Genomic DNA, 24,655 nt, shown 5'->3' on the forward strand with positions numbered 1-24,655 from the left:
CACAACTGATTATACCCAGAAACTACTTCTGCAAATGGCCAAAAGACCCGTGATTTTTGCAGCAATATGTTCTTTTGGAGGCTAATCTTCCGTTGCTTTGGAAGGAGCTACTGCACAAAGCCTGGAAGATGGAATGGAGTACTACTCTGCAATTTTACTATCGATACAAATTCAGTCTTAAATGGCCGCTGATTTTAAATGATTTCATGCATTTCAAGGCTGCAGCCAGAATTAGGTAATACTGCAGTTTTGGTAAACAGAAAATGAACTGCATGGTCCCTGTGCTCTTTCTTCCTGAGTACAAAGCAGTGTTCCAAAGTTAAAATAAATTTAAGTTCATGCAACGCCATTTCAGAGGTGACCCGATGGACTGGAAGTAGAACTTTCCTTCAGCTTTGCCAGCTGCAGGAACTAATTTTCTCTTGTATACTCTATATAGAGGACGTCTAGACTTTTACTGACTTTTTTTTCCTGTATAGAAAGACTGCAGAAGTCAAGTAATAGAACTCATGGCCTACACAAGTGCACTTTTTTTGGTTACATATACTTCTTTTCCCCAAGTGATTTGAATTCCAAGTTCACAAACAGAATTCCATCCAGGTTTGCCAGCTGAAATTACTTATACTTTTAAAAGTCACCCTTAGTCTAAAATTATTTTGGAACAAATTTCAGGATCCCACATACACTGTAAATGACATTCTAGAGCCACTGTCAGAACTACGTATTGGGGAGTGGGGGTCATAAAACCAATGTGCAATAGTTCAGTCAGAGGTCTGCAAATACTTGTCAGTAGCTGTTGTTACAGAAGACCTGTATCACATACCAAGTGATCCCATCAGGACAGTAACAGCAGCTTTGATTTCTGGATATTGAAATTTATTAAACTCTAAGGCAGGGAGAACCACACAAACATGGATAAAATAGGGATCAAAAGTTAGCCAAAACTTGAGCTAAGATCATTCCAATTCTCCCAACAATTTTTAAGTGTAGTTTAGTTTAAATTACATTAGGCTTTCAGGCTTTTGGTAAGAATGGCAACTGAGCTGTGAACAGTTAAAAGAAAAAAATGTTGATAATTCAATGATTTCAAGGTTGTTTTACAGAGAAAATAAGATGATCTCTGCACAGGGTTTCAAAACCGTTGTCTTTTCTGAACAGAAATTTGTTAGCTTTGTGGACAAGTATTTCTTAAGTGTTATTATTTATTACTACTATTATTCTAACTGTTAAATATTTATGTTACTATGTTCATAAGCTCCAGTTAGGATCAGTGTTACTTGCTGTATAAATACAAAAATAAAATCTTTCCTCAGGTAAGATTACAAATCTAAGACAAGTGATCTATAAATAATATTACAAAAAGCAGTAGCAAAAAATGATTACTAGAAATGGAAGAACTAGGTTCCAGATACAGGTGCCTCTCAAACAGACATATTTAACTTCTATAACACTGTAGCAGAACTAGCACTAACATGGATTTCTATTAGATAAGCATAATAAATATGAGACATATGCTGTTAGTAGTTTGTGCACAGCTCCTTTTCCTCTTATTTCAGTGGATATTTTGGAAATGAGTCAACATCAGGTTGGAACGTTGGTAAACTGCATTACAGCAACTCTGGCGTTTCACTGGGAGAGAGCATGGCCTAGTGAACAGGGCACTGGCCTGTAACTGAATTTCGTTTCTGGCCTATTTTAGGGTTTCTGGTGGTGACCTTGCACACGTTGGCATAGCACATCATCCCTCAAGCTCTTATTTGCTTTTCATTTTGTGGGGAATTTCAAAGTATTCAAATGTCTAGGAAAAAAGGAAACCTAAGGCTTTGGTTATAACTGCTTTGTTTTCTTCTGATTTATTTGGAAATGAAATATACTGCTGGACTAAGTCATGAAACCATGAGAATTGTTCTGCTTCATTACTTTAATCATCTGTGTATTTGAACTTGTTAGCCTTCCCATCAATTCAGAACAGAAGCAATGCAAGAGTCAGGTAATACTTCTGAGAAATATGAGATCTAGAGGTGATGAGTCTTTGAGAGATTTTAAAGAGTCTCTCTGTTAACATTCTGTCACCACAGGCAGAGGCAAAGCTGAGGCAATTTCTTTGTTTCTGATGAAATTCCTCCCTGCTGGATCAAACTGTTCCCATCAGAGCTGAATTAGCCCACGGGCGCTAAAACTGCTTCCAAACCAAAAATGTGGCTCTGTTGTAATGCATTACATTGTGCCATATGACAAATATTTCTTTTCTTTTTTCTTAAATTGGGAAGTGAAAGAATACATTTCCTCTTTTTCTCATCCTTACCCTTCCACTGCTGCACTGTATCATGCATTTTCAGGCTGTAGAAACCAGTGCTCAAGCACTGGCAACATGCAACTCTGTTCCAATGATTTACATTATGGAGAAAAGAGGGGAGCTGAAAATAAAAGCTCCAAAAATTACTTTACTGCTGAGCTAAATGAAAAGGGCTACTTGTCATGCAGTCATTTCCAGCACATCCAATACAACCTCCAGACACAGTAGAGGAGACGCAATCAATCTGCATGCAACCCAAGTGTGTGCACTACAGCAGGAAGCAGAAAATAGCATCAGTGGCAATATGTATGTCTGGTATAAACTACTACTACAGTGATTATTCTTTGCAAATTATCATGTCCTCAAACAACATTCAGTTGCAATCTGCAACATATATACGAGAGAGCTTCATACCACCTGGGCGTTAAGCTACCAAGAGAAGCAAGGCAACATGAGGTAGCTTGTGTTCTCAAGGAAAGAGGGCAGCGAGCATCAGCGACCTCAGAAGAACGGCCTGCGCAACAGGGCAGGTCTGCCGTAGCAGTGGTCTGTTAGGAGAAGACCAGCATTACTGATCATAAGCCCAACTTGTCCCAGCGATAGATACTTCCATCGGTGATTGTTTGCCTCGCTCATGCAATGTATACCCCTCCCAGGTGGCTTTTGTGCAGTGGTGTTCCACACATGCTTTTTTCCATGGTGGGAGAATATACAAGCTTTTGGAATACAGTAAAGTTTTATCACAGCAATACATGATTTTCTTTTATTTGCTAAAGCAAACCTATTTTTCTGCAAGCAAATAAAAAAGTAATTTCCTACAAGTTTCATTTTCCTAGTGAAAAATGGATGTCAAGTTTTTTCTTTTTTAAATCATCTGTCATTACACTATTCTTAGGTAATAAACAATCTAGATATGACACTTTAAAATAAGTAATTTGTGGATTGGATTAACAAAGTGAAGAACAGGAATGGGTAAGTGTAAACCAAAGTACTTTAGGTATTGAAACCCAGCTCACAAAATCAATGGATCTGTACATTAGAACGTGTGCGGTGAAACAAAACCATGTAGTCTGCTGTTGGGAAGGAGCAAAGCATCAACATGCTTCTCCATAGGCAGGTTCAATAGAAGCCTTTGTTTTTGGAGCCAGTACTGTTACGGAGGTGTGCTGATGATCATTGTATATCTCAGACTGTTAATAGCTGTCAAGAAATTATCCCCATTTAATTTCTCAGTATCTGGAATGTGTATGAGGTTAATGATGAGTGTGTTATTGTTAACCCACTCTGTTTGAACAAATATGCTTTTTTTAAAAACGTATTTTGAGGGAGGTCTTTATTCTTGAATCTTTACAGTTTTCAAGCTTTTCTCTCCATCTCTGAAAGCTAAAAACTGCTTTATTAAGTAAAAGATGATTCTCCCATAACTATCCAACTTCCAGGTTTTAAGAAAAACATTTAATTATAGTGAGGTCTGTCTGCAATAAAAACACGAGAGCCAGCAGAGCTGCTCACATCAACAGCTGCTGTAACCATAGTTCTCTTCTCACCTCTATGCAAAAGTGAAGCAAAGGCCTCTGAGGTCTATAAGCTTCCCTCTACTACCCACAAAATGCACATTGAGCCTGGTTTGGAAAACACCAACACTGAGCACAACTCTCACTCTCCCCTCTGTTGACCAGTCACTGCCACACACTGCCACCAGCAGGGGAAACTCAAGCTCATAGGGGGTCTCTGTTAGAACTATACCATGAGGCGATACAATCTTTGTAGTTTAATTGTAATAAATAACCCTTCCCACTGGAGACTGGACTGCAGCCATTACCTGTCACATGGCACTGGCCAAACAGCTAATAGGCAGCGATGGCTTCTGAGTACTTGCAGTGGCTCTAGGCCTATTAGACACCATATAGCAAATCCCATGGGCAGTGTAGCTCCACACTGCCTCCTATGTAAGGTAATGGGTAAATCACACAATTAAAACCATGCCATACAGAACTTCTTTATCCACAATGTTCCCCCCGCTAGCAAATAGCATTTTTGTGATCAACCTATGACAGCGAAAAGTATGTCATGACAGAATTATCTGCTGGCTTACTACATAGCATTTCCCTTTCTGCCCTCTATAGTACTCTTGTCACCTTGAACTTCACTTGCCCTGTCCCCCTTACTTTCTTTAATGCCTTCTCTGAAGCTTTTTCCATGTGGAAGATACTGTAAAAAGGTACATATGCTGTGCAATACTGATTTGTACCACAGGTTACATTATTATGCATAGGCTCTGCAGAGGTTATACCTTCTACCTACAGATAGAGCTGCACGCAGATGGCTTAGAGGGAAAAATGAAAGCAAACAGTAGATTTGATTAGGTTTTTTATGGCCAAGAGCAGGTATCACTGTTTGTAGGTACCTTATCGACTCCTGTGCTTTCCTTGACCCATGATCCCTCGAAGTCACCTCCAGGTGGCAAATGTAAAAAACCCTGCATCTCCAAAGCTACTTAGGCATCTCCTAGAGCAATTCAACACTGCCCTATCTGGATAAGCGCTGCCTGAGAAAAATAACTTAACATTAGAGACAACCTCCCCAAACTACCAAATATGGATTTTGTTGAAAGCTTTGATTCAGCTCTATTCAATAAAACAGCTATGTATTTACAGTTAAGCTAATGTTTTAGTTGCTTTTATGCATCAGGGCTTTAATGGTGACTGAAAATGAAGTTAAGCAAAAACCAAATAGGTAAAAGCTGTAAACAATAAACAGGCTTGCCTGCATGAAGGCTGAATTCTAATACTTTAGCAAGTTATGTTGTGATACTTTGCCTCCTTAGAAAAACATGTAATTCGCTTATAATTTGCAAAATCTGCATGCAAATTTCCATGATTTAACATATCCAAAGACTCAAAAAGTTTCAAAAACTTTCCAATTTCAAAGATAATTTGTCTACTCAAAGACATTTAGCTGGTTAAACAAAGACAAAACTGGTATTTTTTAATAATTATTTTACCCAGGCCTACTGAGCATGATTATATTCCAAATAATCATATGCTAGGACTTTTAAATAGTCTTCTCCAATATATAGATTACTCTCAAGTATCACCAAAGCCTAGAAGCTTATTCTCTCAGAACACTGCCCGGATTTCACAACCATGAGGTTCTTCCCAGTTTACAAAACTTCAAACCAAACTAGAATAACTTGCAACGCTATTAACAATTTAGGGCCACAATTTTTGTTTAATTCTTGGAGACACCAAAGAAGATGAGAGTGAATGGCAAATATGAATGAAGCAAAGCCACCATATGAAGTAAAGCTGTCATTGCAGGATTCACTGACTTTTTACCTAACGCTCTAAGAATGGGGGAAGGGGAGGAAGGAATGAAAGCCTGGATTGCTCCCACTCAGAGTAGCGCAATGACAGCCCACTACCTAGTCTTGATACATTTTATTCAGAATAATAGCAGTGATTATCAATTCTGCAGTTACAAATTTATAACATGAGAAATAATAGCTCAGAGAAATAATAGCTCAGCCACAGAGGCTTTCACTTAGCATACAGAATTTGCAGGCAGCTACTTTAATAAAAAATATTATTTGTGTTGATGTATCTAAAAGCAATACACTTGCCCAACTCTGAAGAAGTGGGAATTTATCACGAGTTAGAGATGTATGGTCTGTTGTGTAATTTTGAGTGTTAATCACTGAGAGGTTTTGGGTATATGGACTCACAGTTCCTAGGATAGTAAGATCAACATCCATATGCACTAGTGATCTGGAAAGATATGAAGACAGAGATACAATGACTGTGAATCAGAAATGTCTCAAGGTTGTTGGAAGGAAACCACTGTGTTTTAACAAATTTAGGTACAAACGGCAAGCACTTCAAAACCCCTTTTCCCAAGAGATTGATCTGAACAAGAATCATTCATTTACCTCATTGGAAACACCAGGAGAACTGTCTTGAACATAGTCCAAAAGCTTTTTAGGTGGCTGCATCATATAAGCAGAAGTGCAGAGATGAAATGGAGGAGAATCAATGGCAGCAAGGAATGAAACGTGGAGAAGGTGACACAGTTAGAAACTAAGTGCTGACAGCATCGGATACAAGAGTGACACATATGGGTAGAATGGAATGAAGAAAATGTTACAGTATTTTTTAAATTATTAAGCATCTTAATAAAAAGTTAGTAATTTTAAGTAGTAAAATGTCCAGATTGGATGTCTGAATTAATACTAGCAGTTTTTAATACTGATAGGACAGAAGAGTATAAAGCATATCAATTGTGTTTTGCTGGGGCAATCTCTGATTTTTGATTTTTTTTTTTTTTTTTTTTTAAAACAGAAGATACTTTATCATCATATTATTATTATGCATAAAATATTGCTAATGTATTCTTCAGAAAAATGTACCTGGAGTGTTTACGCCTACCTAGAGGGAGGAAAGACAGTTAAAACAGTTTGAATGGCTAGATAAAAGGAGATTAAAGTTGATCGGTGCTAAATGCGATACATTGCAGACCACGGGACAACAAATTAAACCCAGATATATTTAACTTTTTTTTTTTTTTTGGAGGCATTCAATATGTAGATTTTCTTGAAAGGTAGGATTACAAAAATAAAGCTTTAAAAGAATGTATTTGGTTTGCTTATACAGACTTTCGCTTCTGCTCTTATTGAAGTCACCAAGTTCTGATTTTGGCTTACGGCTAGATATAAAAGGGACTAAGGCACCTGGTTCCCCTGCATGTCAGCATTTAGTACAATGAAGCAGGCTCTAGGGAACCGCTATAGGGAAAAAAATAGGAAAGATGAGAATGGGAATGTTCTAAATCTTAATACTCTCAACCCTAAGTGCTGTTTGGGATTTCCTGCCTGAAGGTGGGTGCTTTTGGTTTTTTCCCCCCCCCCCCCCCTTCTCTTCCAGGTGCCCAAGATCCTCAGTGGCTATGAGAATAATTAACCAGGCTGAGGGAATGCTAGGTTTTACTGCCCTCTTTCTTCTGAAGATTCAAACTTATGTCTTCTACCAGTCTGGCATGAGCTCTAACCATCTTGTTGCAAGTTCTTCTTAGAGGAAGACATTTTTCATTCCTCTTCCTAAAGATGTGATAGTATGCAGGAAAGACTTTGACCTCCATGGAGCCAGAGAGAGTGCATGAAAAAGCAATAGCTGGTGCATCCTCAGACCAGGTGTTAAGGCATTGTGCAGGGAGGAACTGAAACCTAGCTGAGAGTCTTGCTTCAAGGACAATTTCACTGTTTTATCCTTGTATAAAATATATGAACAATATTTGGTGCTTACATTCCACCTGAGCCTATGGTATTTGCAGAAAAATTGATAATATCTAGGCCACCAAAGGTGAAAAACTGAGGCACCTCTGGAGTTCCAGGCAAATGGAGATTTTCAGGATTATGGTTTTGAACATAACGGCTTGCAGTGGGACTAAGCTAGCATGTTTGCCTAACTCATTTTTGGATCTGGATTTTTATGAAATTAGGAGCAGATTTCAAGTCTCTCTGTTCAAGTAGGTGTCCAGCTTGAAAACAAAGCTAACCCCTAACTTTCGTATTCAGGTACAAAACACGTGTTCTGCATGTGTGGATGCAAGAGAGAAAAAGCGAGGGAAAAATCTCAGTATTCAGTGCCATAGGCAATTTGTACATGGGTTCATGCATTTAGATTTAGACACATTCCTTCAAGTAAAATAAATGATTTGTAACTTAGCATCTGTAATGCAGACAGACAGCTTTTTTCTGTTCTTGAAGACTGTTCAAGTCTAATCCAGCTGAACAAAAAGATTTATGAAGAATAGTAAACAGTCCTGTTTAGCATGCAATTTGTATCGCCCATAAATGTTTACATACTACTGCTCATCTCATATGTAGTCAATATTAAAGCTATTAAGGTCACTAGTAGGGCAAATTAAGGGTCCACTTAATAAATGATAGTTATATGCATTAGACAATCTTACTGACCTTTCTCAAAAAAAATCCTATTAACTGTACTGGTAGATGTTTGCTGAATTTGGTAATTTGTAAATTTCTCATTATAAAAATATTTTTCCTAATGTTTTAATATTAATATTCTGTCCTCACTTACCGGACGTCCAAACTCCAGTTCTGAAAAGAATTTATACCAGGGTTCATTTTCTAAATCTATGTCATCTGGATTTATGCGATCAGTCTGGAGCAGTTGTGAAGGAAAAGGGAAGGAAAAGGCACACACTGAGCAAAGTGCTGGAAATGCCATGTTGCTTTAACAATACACATGCACGCGCACACACACACACAACAAATAAGGGGAAAGGAATGGAATAAAACTAAAGAATGAAGATGGTATTTAAGACAGAGAATATTTTTTGCTCAAGAGCTGTCATTGGTAGCTTTGATACTTTTGTTGTTGTTGCTCTTCCAGTGAATAGAAAATGTTAAGCATTTAAAAATTACTCTTTTTAATCTAAGAGGGTTCTCTGACCACCTCTGTAAACATCACTGTGTCAAGAACACTTAATACTACTAAAGATTCCTTGTTAAGAAAATGTTCTAAGCGATTGTCATCTTCAGCATAGGCAAGAAAGTGCCTATCTCATCAGCAATAAAAGCCTAACTTTATCAGTACTGCTTTCAGCCATTCCTTGTCTTCTCACAGAGCATGTTAATTCTGGATCTTGCAGTCTTGAAGCAAGCACTGAGTGGAGATAAGCAACATGTATCAGGCAGGCATGCCTATAATAAAAGTCACTTCGACCTATGGTCAAAAATAAGGAACAAAATTATACATTCCAAAATATTAGTTTTGGCAGTATTTTGTAGCACTATCTCCCACAGGCTTGCTGACTTAATCAAGCATTTTTTCGTACTGAATTAGATTATGTTCATCTCATAATTCTCAAAATAAAGTGATAAAGCAAGAGTTGAAGATAACATTAAGAAAACTTTTCAATGAACAGAAGAAAAATTGTCAGGTTTATTCAAGTAGCATGAAAACATGATAGCGCAGAATACTAGTGCTCCGACTGGGATGTTTAATCCACTGCGAACTTGGTGGTCTAAATTATTTTCTACATAGCTCTGGTTCCTTTGTAGAATCTGATGTAGGCTGCCTTGCAGCACAGAACTACAGTAGTGAAGTGGTGGTTTAAAAAGCTCTGAAGCAGAGAAATCCTCTTGTTAAAGGTATTTTTGTATCTAAAACTTAGCCTTCCACAGCTGTACTTATCAGAAGTTGGACACTAATTATGGTGTAACCTAGAAAGCAACCCTCAAAGGAGGCAGCAGGTCCTGCATAAAGAATGATAATGGCAATTAAGAAAGTAACACATTTCTCCTCCTGAATCAAGCTGTTGCCAATACACCAGAGGAATCAAATGAGACATACAGCTATTTCTGTCTTCTGTAAGAGATAACACTGTGTTCTTGATCATTTAAGGTAATTAAACATCTTGCAGCACTTCTGTTGCAGTTTTTGATGTTACTGGAACAGACTGCCAACTTTGCTCTATCAAAAGGTCAGCAGCCCTTTCGAACTACCCGGGCGCTCGCATATCAATGAGCTGTTCAAGCAATATCTGGACACCAGCTGTTCTTTTACAGCTTTATCTTCACAATGTCTATACATCTTCCTCAAGTAAGGGCAGTATTATTCCTGTTAATGGAGTGGGAAGTAAACGCCAGCGATGAACTACTTGCTCATGCTCTGCAGCAGAGTCGGGAGTGAAGCTGCTCTAGAGTTTTGCTCTTACATTTCCACCATCCACAGTCATGATTCAACACGATCACTGACTACTGCTTCAATGGAACTATTCACACCCGGCTCTTTAATAGAAAACACCACTGAATTTAGTTTCATGAACTGACCAAGTAAAGATTTATGACCTTATTACAGACTGTCATTGATTTCAGAAAAGCATGTAAAACTCTCCTGCACAATTACTGAGCAGGGATATGAAGGCATGAGAACAAACATGACAGAATCATAAATGCAGTATACAGGTCTGTATTATATCTAACTCATTCCCATTACAGGGAATGCTTGGTTTATTCAGAGTTTTTCTGGTAACCTTCAAAAAATATTCTACAATTTAGGTCTGCATAATCTGAGACGTTAGTACTAAACAACTGCTTTTTCATCATTTCTACAAACTAAGTTACAGTATGTTGAAATATTTACAGCATGTTTTCATCCTTATATTATAGCATTATATTATATATAATTTTCACTATGTTGATAGTTGACAGGAGGCACTTTGGGAGCCCAGCTAATGGGTTCTGGCCACATAGAAGAACTCACACATGCAAGTGTTATTTTTTTTCTGGTTGTGAAGAAGCTCAAAATAGTGGATTTTATGCAGTTTCTCAGTTTTTGAGTTCCCTTCATGCAGGTGTGCAGATAAAATGAGAGCAGAGAAAAGCCTAACGAAGTTAACACGATGCATGCAAGTCCTGAGCAGCAGAGGGCAGCACACAAAAAGGACCCGAGCGCCGCCAAGACCAGCAAAGGCAATTCCTTTCGCTTGGCTTTCAGATTCGGTTTTGCTGATGGACCTTTTTCTACTCTCTAAGAGTTTTAAAAAGAGCAAATTATTTGGACTTAAAAAATGATCTGACTTAAAAAACTGTTTAATTGTTCAGCCAATCTGTTATCTCCCAAACTATTTGAACAGAGGGTAAGCAAAGGGAAGGTAAAATCCCTTTTATGACTTGTCAGTTAATCCAGGTTATGTTGCTATACTCTAGCCTTTTTTTGTTCAGTAGCATTCTAATTACTTAAATGTGTTGAAAACTTACTATTTAAAGACAGAGAGATAATTATCAGTCTTGTCTTTTGTTATTTGCACCGAATGGTCAACACACCACTGTATCAGCATATTCGAGTATAGCAGAATACTGATGTGGTTTTAAAAAATTACTTCTATAGTTTTGCATGGAATTTTTCCTGCGCATGATTCCATATACACAGAGATGCATTCAAAGGTATTAATCAAATGTGTGCATTTCAACTTGTTATTTGAATGGTTATCATATGATTTGCATAGTCAAACTTATATTTTGCACTTGCAAATTCAGACACCATACCAAAGTTTCTTTGGAAAAATGGACCAAGATATTTCTCATAAATCTGGTTTTGGCATTTTATTAGCTCCAGAAAGTTTTTTTTTTTTTTTCTTTTAAACTATTTTTAAGTATCTGTTATGGTTCCAAGTCACAAGCAGATTGACTTAGTTTCTCCATATCTTTTGTAATGTCATATCATAATATACCTAAACATATGGTTTACCTAAATGTTTCTGATTACATTTTAAAGCACGCTTAAAACAGTTCTTTTTAGTGGATAGAAAGTGTTACTTGAAATCAGATACTTTCTAATTACCAGCTTGCAATGCCAAAGCTGATCAAACTTCTGCATTCTAAAAGAAAACCAAATTCACCACTAAAGTAAAAAACACAGATGCATATCCTTGCCCAATCTGGGTGTATTTCTGCTAAATGATAAAACAGTAATATTTTTGCATTTATTCTGATCATGAAATAATCTTGCATATAAACTCAGTAGAAATTTTGCACACAGAACACAAAACACCCTGGAACTGGAATTTAACCTGACAGAGTTTTATCTGATCAGTACAAGTGTACTTTCATGCTTTGATAAAACATGTAATGAAAATTATTGCATGTACTGTTTGTCCCAATTTTATAAACTCTTTATTTATAGCAACACCATGATTTTTCCTTTTGTTACTGCAAAATAGAGAAACGTAGAAATTTTAAGAGTACAAGATATTACTTCTAGCTCTATCAGAAAAAAAAAACTATGATACATACAAGGATGAAACTAATAAAGAATAAAAATTTAATTTCAAATCCATATGAATAAGATTAGACTATGACACTGCAATTAACTTACTTACTGGAAAATAAACACCCATTTTAGGAAACAAATCTGTAGTTCGGATGATATTAGAGGAAAAGAGGAGCATTTTACTGAATCGCAGACATTGGAGATTGCAACATACATCAGAACATTTTCCGTAGCACCTTACCAGTGCTGTTATTAGTTAGAAGAAATAGTGATCTTTTATAGGCTTACTGAAATGAGAAAAATGGAGCTGCCACATTATTGCTTGGAAGACTATTCAACAGGTTAAGGTCACTTTTTTGTAAGAATACTTTTTTATGCAATTTAGTCTAAAATTTAATTTTGTAACTTGCATTCATTTACTTTTAGTCTTAATTTCAAAGTACCAATCAACCCCAAGCCCCCATTTTTTGTAGATGTTTTCCACTCTTAGAAGTTCAAATTACAGAAGAAAAAAATAATATCCTGCCTGATGCTGCAGCAGAAATTGAAGTCATCTTTTTATGTCCATAACAAAAACAATCATCTATCCATGATGGATGTATCATCCATTTGATTTTATTCCTAAGTTTGGGGTTTTTTTTTTTTAAGGTTTATTACTTCTCAGATTCTTTCCTTCTATTGAATGAGTATCTGCTGAATTGTTTCCCTCTAAATATTAGTTTTACATTGAATTTCATTTTATTATAATACTCCCATGTTTCTAATCTACACAAAACCAAACTGGTTCCAGGTTAATATCTAAATCAATAATGAAGTTGAAAGGTCAACTTTCCCCTCTGCCCTCTTTAGTATCATACAATGTAGAGGGTTGTTTTTTTTTTTTTTGCAGATCAATTTGCCATCAAAAATGCAATGCCAGAAACACAGAAATGATTGATTTTCAGCAAAATTTTTAACAAAAAAAATTACGAGTGTTGGAGAAAATCGTTTTAATTTTCTTGGTTTGGTAAAAACTGATATAGTAAGAATTTTTAATTCAGATGTTATAAATTCCATATTTTACAGTATTAATCAAGCTATACTACATATATTTTTACAGTTCATATTTCATTTAATGTTTCAATATCATCCAAACAGGGTTTTTTTTTCCTTATATTAAAATGAAGTGTTTTGACTTTGTCAAAGTGAAATCAGACTCCTAAAACAATTCAAAATTTGAAGTTTTCATCTGAATTTGGAGCTAATGCAACACTTTCAGATGTCAACTTTTCCTAGATTCACGGAAAGATCTTTTGACCTATGCTACTGATCAGCCTGTAACCATTTGGGAGTTATACTTTCCATATCAGGTTCTATGAACACAAGAAAGGAAATGCTTTAGTGAAACCAAGTCTTTTTGTAATGTGGCCCAAAGGAAGTGTCTAAATTTAAGCAGCTAAACATTTTTTATCAACAGCAGAAATTCCAAATTAATATAATTGTGATAGCTTAGCTGTATTAACTGAAGGAAAAACATAAAATAAAGTTATGCTCGTGTCAGCACAACTTTTGCATTTTACATTAATTCCTGTTTCAAATCTTTTAGAAAACTGAATCATACACCAAAAAAACCTCTCCATTCTGTCCATGAACGTTACTTCCTCAGCTGTAGAAGTTTGTTCTACAAAGAAGCATTTGCTTCTATTCCCAACAGGTACTAGTCTAAGCTCCGGACAATAAAGGTCTGATTTTGCCTTTGGTTGAAGCAGCTTCTTAAGTACGATGTGACTAAGGCTCTTCTGTGTACAAATGTTCAAGGACCAAACAGAGCTCACATCCATCCTCTCAAATGACAGCATCAAAAATAAAATTAATAAGCAACTTAGAAAAAAAGAAAGTCTGCAGGAACAATCAGCAAGACTCACTTTTTTCTCATTTCATTAGTTCATTAAAATTGCAAAGTTGTATTTATGATCACATTCATCAGCAATGCTGTTCCAGTAAGAATTATTCTTTTTTCATGCTATGCAAGTAAAAAATGTAATTTGTTAGAAACGTGACGGCATTCTTGAAATATCACTGTAGTGTTTATAATTTTTAACTCAAATCTGCTGTTATTTTGTGGCACTGGAAAGGCTGACCTGAATGTATAATGCAGCCATGGCAATCAAACAAATGCTCAGAACAAATGCCATCACTTTTTGAATATAGTAAGTTGAGTTCAACTTGACAGCAAGTACTAAATCACATGAACTTGGGAGAACCTGGTAACTTATTAGGTTGATTAATTAGTAGTCCATGTAGAAATGCTAACCTCCTTCTTGAAAAAAGGCATCAGTTCTGCAAGAACCTTATTTCACAGACACACAGCTCACTATTTTTTAGCTAACCAAAGATACATTCCTGCAAAGACCACAAAAACATGATGGAAAGGTCCTTAGTACAGTTGTTTCACATACTGTTGACATATAATATGTTCTTGATTAATTTATTTTAAATTAATAAATTCTATAAGCACATATGTAATACAGTAATACATAAGCAAATAATAATCGAGTATCAATTACATAAGCCCCTTCCTTTCAAACTGGACTCCAACGACCATTCCACCTCAAGAAAAAGCTCAAAAAAAGAAAATACTGTCATTGAGATAAACCGTTTTTACTAAAGTAATAAAGAATCGAGATAGCATAAAGATAAACCAGAAAACTTGTTTTCATTTGTTGAAAAACACATTCAGCCATGTTAGTGGTTATTTTTGCATGCATTAAGCTTAGTATTATCAGATACCTTTCTGAAAAATTCCACAATTGCAATCATTATTCAGAAAGCAGGAATAAAGAGTTTTAATTACATGTTAATGTACACTCAGTAATCATAGAATGGTTCAGGTTGGAAGGGACCTCCAGAGGTCATCTAGTCCAACTCCCTGCTCAAAGCAGGTCTGATCAGAGCAAGCTGCTGAGGGCTGTGTCCAGTCGAGTTTTGAACACCTGTAATGATGGAGGTTCCACAGCCTTTCTGGGCAACCTGTTCCAGTATTCGACCAAAATCTGCTTAAGAATATGATTAGGCATGTCCTGAAAACATGAACAGTTTATTTTAATGCATTAATTAACCAGATATTGTAAGTGCTGTTAATACTACTGAAAATGTGATAAAAAGGAGTGCTGGAGATGCACGCCAACTAGAACAAGTAACTTCCATTAATTTGTAGTTCTATTCATCATCCAAAAAGTTTGCACAGTGATTTTCCAATTTCTTGATATTGCTAGAAGAATTAAGTTTAGCAAATACACCAAACCCACATTTTCAACATAAACATCCAGAAAGAGCAAAGAAAAATTTCTGTGAAATCACATTTGAAAAAGGACCTTCAATAATCATCTAAGTAGTTATAATAAATAGTAAATAAATAAATAAATAAATTAAAGATCTCTCACCAAACCTCTTCCTGTATATCACCATTTCACTTATGTCTCTTACCGGTCTTTCATGTTCAAGGATTGATGACTTTCCTGGCTCATATTCAAAAATACTTCTTGGTTCAGAACGGAATTTGCGGGTATCTACCTTTCTGTCAGGGGGATCCCAGTCATTTCTAAATAACAAATAAGAGCAATTCAGTTGGACTGTCTTCCCCATCTGCTTTACAGCTGCATGCAAGAGATATACGTGTATCAACAGATGCACTTCATCATCCTTTCTCTTCCCAGATTTCCCTGTGAAATGTCTGTCCTAGCAGCCCAACATTTTAACCACCATATCATCTTAACCTGCTTACAGCAGGTATATTCAGTAGAGCTGGAAAATTACTGGGGATATCCAATGTGATCCCTTACACTCTTCTTAGTGGACTAGTTTAAATTTTTTTCTGACATATCCTCTCACAATACCATGACATACCTCCTCAAATCTCAAATTTATTATACTTCCTCTTATGTGAATCTCATGATTTACTATACTAAGCAGTATGGACAATGTAGATGTTTGTCATTGCACAATATAAGTAGTCCATACTGAAAAGTTACAAAATTTTCTGAGACAAAAAAAGAGGAATTATTTTAAAAGACAATATGAAGTTTAATAGATGCTCTTTTTACTGATCTGTAGTAGAATTCCTCCTGAATATTCTGTAGGCAGTATACTGTGTGGAAATTTGAATAAATAAACAAGGCTAGCAAGAATTTGAAGTTCTTTAGGACAATGGCATGTCCTAAAGCATGACATGGGGACAAGAACTTTATTCATCATCTCTATAATTATAAATTTGCTTTCAATTTACCAGTGTTATGACAGGAATAAAAAATAATCCCTATTATTCTGCTATTTTTTGTCCCTTCACCATGCTATGTAAATGGCTACCTGCACATTTTTGGGAGATAGTTAACTAGTTACTCTCACAAGAAGAGCTATTATCTTTGGACAGTTTTGGTAGTCATTACCCAAACTGCATTTGGAATAACTGTAAGCCATACACCTTTTTATTTAGTTCTGTTGCAGATGATCTGCTTGGTACTCATAGAAGGAGTGAAGGAAAGTGAAGGAAATTCTGGTAATCACTGCCTGTGTTTACAATAAGAAAAGAGCGTGGTCTAAATTATGTCAGCCTTTCACTTAGTTTGATGTGACCTGACACATATCACATGCATCAAACCAACCACCCCCCTCCCAAATCTATAGTGTAGCCTTTTTTTTATTGTGTGTTTATGGGTGCAAGCTCTGGGACATGGACATCTCTACTTATAAAATGCCATACATTTTTAAGTGAAGTAGTTCCATACGGGTCTTTACGGTATATTTTCACCTAGGAAAAGTGACAGTTTCAGAGAGAATATTTTCTGAGAATGAACGGGAAAACGGAAATGTTCTTGTTAAGCTGCATTATATTGCAGTTTTCTTTGAAGAAAGAAAGATGCTACTGAAATTCTGATCCATGCTAAATCCCCTGTGGACTCTATTTTTGAGCATGACTGTTAATGCAAAGCATATCTTGCCTCCCAGGTCTAAAATTGTGATATACGTGGATCTTAAACCTCTTATGTGAGATTTTAAATAGTCATATTTTGTAGGCAATTAAAAAGAAAATTTTTTAGTGACAGGAAAAGACTGACTAGCTCTAGTTATCGGCAGCAGGCAAAGCACAACTGAAGAGTGTGGCATCCTTTAGCCTGGAGAACCTGGATTTCCACTGCCTATCTTAACATTCAGGAGATAAACAGGAGAAGCAGAATATCCAGATTAACTGCTGAAGCAGTTATTCTCAAACTTGACCAAGAGAACTGTAAGGGGTCTCAGTTTCTGTGACTGAGGTGTTCGGCCTAGGACCGAATGACTCTCACAACTTCAGAGGTCAGGCAAAGCTAAGCAGATCTACATTTAGGTGTCTTGCTAACAAAACCTACACTTCCATAGGCCTGCTAACAAAATTCAAACCTCTTGGCCTTTGGGAGGCAGCCCAACGCTAACACCTAGCAGTTGCTCTTGACAACCTGCCCTCAGCAACTGCAATAGCCAAATTCAAAAGTTATTAAGTAAAGTATCTACTTTGGTACACAAACCCCAAGCCAGTCACAGAATATAGGTAAGAGAAGTAAAGAGAGGATTTCTCCATAAACTTCTGAAAGGGCAAACAAAACCACCCTGATTTAAATGTATGACTCTAAGTGGTTTAGTTCAGCAGATATAAGCATTGCATGTGCTACTGCAGATGATATGACATTCTATTTCTTTTTCCTCTGACATATGGTATACCAGCTGAATGATCTTTTGGGTTGCCACTATTTTTTCAAAAAGCCAAAATCATAAACTGAATTTTCAACACTTCAGGTGCTCATTTCTTTTACAATTTATTCAAATTGCTGAGTTTTTTTTTTAATTTGAAACTATTTAATATTCAATTTCTACATGTAAAAATGCTTAGTGTCCAAGCTGACAAATTGCCAGATTTTATTTTGTTGCTTGAGGCTATCCAAGACAGTTGCCTTGCATCCACAAATGGAACATGAATGAATGCTTTTAGTATTAAAATGTATATATCCATAGATACACAAGAATGTATAATGATGTAATATTATATTAACATATAGTATTCATGAATGTAAACACTAAAGAAAAACCTGTGTGCTTGAGCTAGTATCTACAGCTATGATGAGGATCCTAGAATCTGCACACAGAGCACTTTTCATGTTTTTATCCAAAGAATAAGCACTTATTTCCTGAGCTAACAGGAACTAACTGCTACCAGACTGGATTTAACTGATGGTATCTGTTTTCATGCAGCAAGTGAGAAGTGATGAGAAATCTGAAATGTCCTTTTAATCTGGTCCATCAAAAACACAGATGAAGAATTAAAAAAATGGGGATATAAAATTCTTTCCAGCTCTGGGGAAATGAGGGGTGATTGTTATACTCTTACAGTTTTGCTTTCCTTGAATTTCAATTTACTAAATCATTATTATCCTAGTGGATACCATGAATAGCCTTTCCTGCTCAGAGTCCACCTTTATAACAACTGCTCCAGACAGCCGCTACAGCATGGATGTTCTGAAGCACAACAAGCAGGTCAAGTCTGCTCAATAAAAACGAAAATCTTAGATACCCATGGTGGTATCACTTGTAGGAATAAGCCCTTCTTCAGCATGTTGAAGAAATGGCATTGCCAGGCATGATGCCCAAACTACCAGTAAAGATTAGCCCTGATCACATTACTGTTCCTTGAGTAAAGGCCTTGCAGTCACATTACTTTTATAGTTGTTGTTCTATCCTTCATGATATCCTGTAATTGGATTATTGTACATGCCAAGAACACTGTCTGAAAATACACTAACGTACTTTTCTGATGCAGACCTTTCCCGCAGACGATGTGGTGGAACTGGAGGTGGCACATGCGGAGGTGGTAAAGGGGATGAAACCTTAAAGGCATCAGAGCTGCTGTCAGAAGCACTTTTAGACAATGGTCTGTAGGTCTGAGTTTTTGCAGCTGGGTGTGCCTGAGCAGAGAAGGATGGACTGTAGCTACCTAATAAAAATGAAAACAGAAATAGTCACAGCGTGAGAATGAGTTTTAAGAAATAAAACATGCAATACTACAAGAACCCGCAGTTAATAAAGCTGCAATGTTATAAAAAGGTATAAATGCATTATTAAAAGCACATTGTTACACAACATGTAGCTCATTGTAATACTTATGTATTTCTATATAAATCTGCAAGCACACAGGTGAAGTACAGTACAGTTAAATTAACAACAAACAGGGATGGAGGTTAATGGCTGTATGTGTCTATCAGAGCTGTTAATGGCAACCTGTTATTAACACCTAGGGCTCATCCGGCCTCTCAGCTGTTCTTAGGTTCAGGAGGAGGAGGAGGAGGGGCAGGAAACAGATATGCTTTTTTCATTGTTTTTGATAATTACTTTTAGCTTGGGACAATTAGGCAATCTGACATCTTGAATAAGATCTTGAACAACTGACACACACAAATGCGCTCAATAATGCAACGCAAACATTGAAATGAAAGAATTTCAAATGGAATTTTTGCATAAGGCACATATAGTATATTCACACTTTTATTTTTGGTTCTAGTAAATACTTCTGCCACCTCTGAAAGATGTATCGGTTACGTAAGTATTTGATGAATACGTCTTTCCTGCAGCTAAATGACATCAATGTCAGTGCCTATAGCAAAAATGAACAAGATCATAAAACAGAGGCATCTTGACTAGGCTATCTTACTGTATATTTCAAAAAGGTGTTCTAAGGACAAACCTCTCAAATATCTGTCTTTCCACATACGTAATTAGCATTTGTACATTCACACAGTAGTTCCCTTTTCATTTTGACATGAAAAGGCCAAGTTACTCAAAATTATTAGTGAAAATAAATGCAACATAATCAGAAACTACAGTATTACAATGTATTTCATCTGCAGGAGGAGACCCACAGCTGCAATACATTTCTGTAGCAAGAATGAAACCAAAATTAAACTTTGTTTTGTTTGGGAAAAAAGGCAAGAAAAAACACCAACTGAGATCAAACAAAATGATTAAAGAATGTGTTTATATAAATATTATAAAAGCAAGCCTGAATACTTGACTACTCCTGTTACTTGCTGACATGAACAAATACAGCATTTTGAAGAGAGGGAGGGAATAATTCCTACCAGTACTGTATGCATATGCAGTATTATACATGTCTGTGTCGTCATCTACAAAAAGAAATACACATGTTACAGTAGTGCAACACCTGCCAGTTTATCACAGCAATGCAGCTTTGTTTTCGCAAATGCAAACAGCAGATTGGTAGGTAATCAAGTCCTGTACTTCTTCACCTCACCTCATGTAGGTGTTTTCTGGAGACTCTCTTTTCCCATTATACTTACCAGAGGCTATTTTTACCAGCTTGTTGGTAAAAATGGTATTGTCTTGCCATGATATCCACATTGCACAGTTACTGGTTAACCCCACCTTGTAAATTACAGCTGTTTGTCTGTTCTTCTCCTTTTCCCATGCTCCACTTCTTCCTTTTGTCAGTTTTATTAGAAACTATTAAGTTGTTCCTACCACGAAAAACAATCTCAAATGTCTATCCATGTGACTAGTGCCCAGAACAGACCCTGGAAGCCAAAATTTTCCTATGTTTACATTTCTTATTCTCCCACTAACATTGTGTGTGACCATACTGAATGCAAGCTATACCCCAGCAGAATAAAGTCTTCCTCCTTCCATAAAGGTGTAACAAGCATAATTGCTGTTTATGCAGTTTCTTAACTTCCTTAGATGTCAACCATGATAAAAGAAGGTAACTCTAAAGCTAGTAATGTCACCAAGGCACTATTTCAACAAAAATGAATATGACGTGAGATGGAAAAAACAATTTAAACAGAAAGTGTACCCTCAAAGCAGCCTATTAGCTTGTGTTGTTCTAACACACAAGTTCTGCAAAAGAAAGCTGGAGTGTTGTGACCCCTCACACTGCAGAGGGGGCAGGCAACACTCTGTGGCGTGCATCACTTCACCAAGTTCCACGGTGACACGGAATCATACTGCTTTCACACCTATTTTAATCACTTTAATTTTTACTTATTTCTAGTAGTAAAATAAATCTATTATAAAGATTCAGCTTTTAGCAGAGGAAAATCTCTCTTGGAAATAAGATCTGTGACCCAACTTAACCCTTTGATTTGATTCTCTGTCTGATACTTAGTGAACATTTGGATTTTCATACAGCAGCCAATCGAAAGGCAGAAAAGTGCATTTCTTAGTATTGAGAAATACACAGCCGAGACAAAAAACATACTTACCAGGCTTATGAACCATATGGATTTGCTTGAACATTGTCTTGTACCAATCCTTCGGCCTGTCAACTGTCTAAATAAAATACAGTTTTCAGCAATTAACAAAGAAATAAAATTATCTGTGTGGACAGATCTGATCAAACCTTTAATGCTATTTTGGACACAGAGTTAAGGCCCATCATGCTTTGTCCCCTATTCCATATTACCATTTTCATACCTTCTATTTCAAATGGTGTATTTGTTTTTCATCTAGGAATCTCTGCAACAAATTCTGGAAGCCATTCAACGCTGATTCAGTTTTGGACTCTGATCTTGGAGAATAGCGATGCTTAGGAACATAGGAAGTGGTGCTAGAAAAGAGTTTATCTTAGTGTCCTATACCTGACAATGACTTTACAGGAGAATGCAAGAACCTCAGCTATTACAAGCCTGTAGGAAGAGCTTTTTTTTAACATCTGGCAATTCCTGACTTAAATTATCTTCAAAACATTAATGTAGACATATTTTGGAGTATTACCAAGAAAAGAGTTAAGACAACACTATATTTGGGAGTTAAGTTTTGGGTTGTATGCAAATGGTATTTACTTTTATCAATTTTAAATTTGCCTTTCCAGGAAACTTAGTTTTCTTTTATTCTTCTATTTTGAGAAGAGATAAGTAGGTAAATACAATTTACCTATGAATATCACTCATTAAATTTTTATCTTTACTTTTGAAAACTAATCAGTCCCAAAGTTTCCAAGCTCTCCTCAACATTTGCTCATGCTTCTAATTATTCTTCTCTCTCACCCCTTCACCTTTTCTATTTTTGAGGCATTTTCTTTGAGATAGGATGATAGTATTTCAGAAAAGTTAGTAATATTGATTACATTAAGGCAAACATGTTTTCAGGATTATTTTCTACTTCTTTCTAGGTCCTAAAATTTTACTTTTTTTCTGACTAGCACAGTTTTAATTCAGATGAACAAAATTATCTTATAACCCCATGGAATTAGTTCCATTAGTAAGAACCCACAAGGATAGTTCAGAGGATCCCATCTGATGTGTATTATCTTGTATTAGATAATAACAAATCTGCAGTCCCTCTACCCACTCCTGTTTACTGTGAAAATTGAAAATCCACATATTCTTCTCTGCAAAATAATCTGAAGATCTGAGTATGTTTACATGGTTCCATATCATTTTAATGAATCACACTTTTGCTGTAAACTCTTGTTTAAGTTACTCTACTAATTAATCTGTTTTGTTAATGTTGGTGAGCTCTTACTATAAGGAACTAGGCAGAAGATGCTTCCAGACTGAGGAATGAATATGAGTTCTCATAAAGTTGCAATTAAATGGCTTTTTTAGTTTGTTTAAAGCAAGAGCTGACAGTCAACTGAAAAACTCAGATCTGCTGGGGAAGAAAGAAACTTAAGTGGCAGGTTATGCTTTTCACCGAGGCCTGCTTGCAGGAAATCTAGGAGATCTAGCTTTGTATCAAGACCAGGCCCCCTCCCCCATCCACCCCCATTCCTGATTTCTGCCAAAGAGATGACTCTCAGAAGTAGATTTGGCCCATTTTAACTTTATTTCCCCAAAGGTATTAAATATCTATACCAGCAGAACTCAGGTAAGAATAATTTAGCAGGAGTTCAAGCAAGTATGCCGTTTGATGCTCCAAGGTCACTTAAGTTCTAAAGCTTACAAGGAAACCCAGCAGCTTTGAAGGCAGTCATGCACATGACCATACCCCTCCATGAAATCCCTCATTTCCTACAGTAGTACCAATCAGTGCTGGTCCCATGGTACCACACTGCCTCTTTGATTGTAGTGGGCCAAAAAAAGTCTTCCAATTGAGCTTGAATCAGTGGTAGGTGAACAGACAGGAAATAGCGCAAAAATATCACTGCCAGGACCCTACTGCTTGCCGAGCGACAAAGATGCATAGGTATCTCTTTGCCAGATCTTCCTCATCAGCCAGGTCCTCCAAATACCCATGAAAAATTCCACATACAGAGCAGGTATGGAGAGGCTTCCATGCGACCAGAGAAGAAGGTCACGTTACCCTCTCTCCCAATACATTTCTGGGCATTTTAACTTTGTCTTGTCAATCCTTTCTCCCTCCACCACATTCAAAGCCTCAGCCAGTGATTTGACATTACATTATAGGCCAGATGAGCTGAGGTATAGTATAAATTAATTTCAAAATAAACTTTCTCAATTTACATTCGCTAACCCCAAAAGCCAAAATCTGTTTGAGAAATCAGCAGTATTCATGAATACATCAAGTCATTTCAGATGCCATACTGCTTTGCATATGTTATTGCAATTAAGTGGTGGAACGTATATCATATGTGAATCAACAATCAGCCAAATAGCATTAAGGCAGCATAAGAAGTATCTGCAACTGTATTTAGAAGTACATAATCATTGCAATAGTCTAACAATCCATCAGACTACACAATTAAAGGACACATTTGTGACTCTCCGTGGACCTTCTGTTCTTTTTTTCTAGCTGAAATGTTGTATCACTAACTACGGAAAAGAAATGTGGTGGGAGTTCATTTTCCTTCTTACAAAATAAAGGTTTTTTTCAGTGTGCTGATTTTGATGCTTATCTGCAAAGCAATCATTTTGGATAGTTTTAATGCAACTAAAACAGTGCAATCATACCATTTCCGTGAATGTTTTTTCTTTTTTTTTTTTTTTTCCTAGGCCTCTGGCAGTGAAGTCTGGTTGTGCCATTTGACTGAATGCTTTTCTGAGAGAACGTTTTAATCACTCTCTTCCAAAGACTTTATCTCCAATGCCTTGGAATTTCACCACCTTTAGGGCAGGGCTTGGCACAGCAGCAACACTTAATGATCTGAATTTTCAGGCTTCAGACTTGCACTTTCCTGAGCTGGCAGGAACTAAAACAGTATGGAGGTAACATGCTAACAGAGTGTGTAAATTCTGAGAGAAGGAAGAACTTTATAGGAACCCTTCCCCTCTCAGCAGCTTTGGACAGAGACAGTTTGCAGGAACAGAAAGGGAAGAGAGTATCATCACTCTGCTTTCCTTGGCTCAAAAGCTGTCACAAATGGTGTTCTGAGAGCAAAGACAGGGAGGCGCTCATCACAGCTTGAAAAACCTCTCTACTCCTGAAAAGCACTCCAAATCCAGAATACACATACTCCCAAATTCTTTTTTACAAGCTTCCCTGTAGGCAGCACACTGTTTCAGAATACAGTGGGTTTGTTATCTATCACATTTGAATCTACATTTGCTACTTTTTTGAAAGACTGTTGCCCTTTTCATAAGGATGG

General features: G+C 36.6%; 1 protein-coding gene across 1 annotated transcript in view; it reads right to left on the reverse strand.

The window, feature by feature from the left end:
- Window positions 1-24,655, reverse strand: part of SORBS2 (sorbin and SH3 domain containing 2) — a 168,951-nt gene that overhangs the window by 35,045 nt on the left and 109,251 nt on the right. The window contains 6 exon segments of the mRNA XM_064511053.1: window positions 6,225-6,281; window positions 8,392-8,475; window positions 15,556-15,670; window positions 18,904-19,090; window positions 20,232-20,276; window positions 21,372-21,438. Coding sequence (XP_064367123.1) covers window positions 6,225-6,281; window positions 8,392-8,475; window positions 15,556-15,670; window positions 18,904-19,090; window positions 20,232-20,276; window positions 21,372-21,438 — 555 coding nt within the window.

The sequence above is a fragment of the Dromaius novaehollandiae genome, chromosome 4 (assembly GCF_036370855.1).
Source record: "Dromaius novaehollandiae isolate bDroNov1 chromosome 4, bDroNov1.hap1, whole genome shotgun sequence".
In the NCBI taxonomy this organism is placed as follows: Eukaryota; Metazoa; Chordata; class Aves; order Casuariiformes; family Dromaiidae; genus Dromaius; species Dromaius novaehollandiae.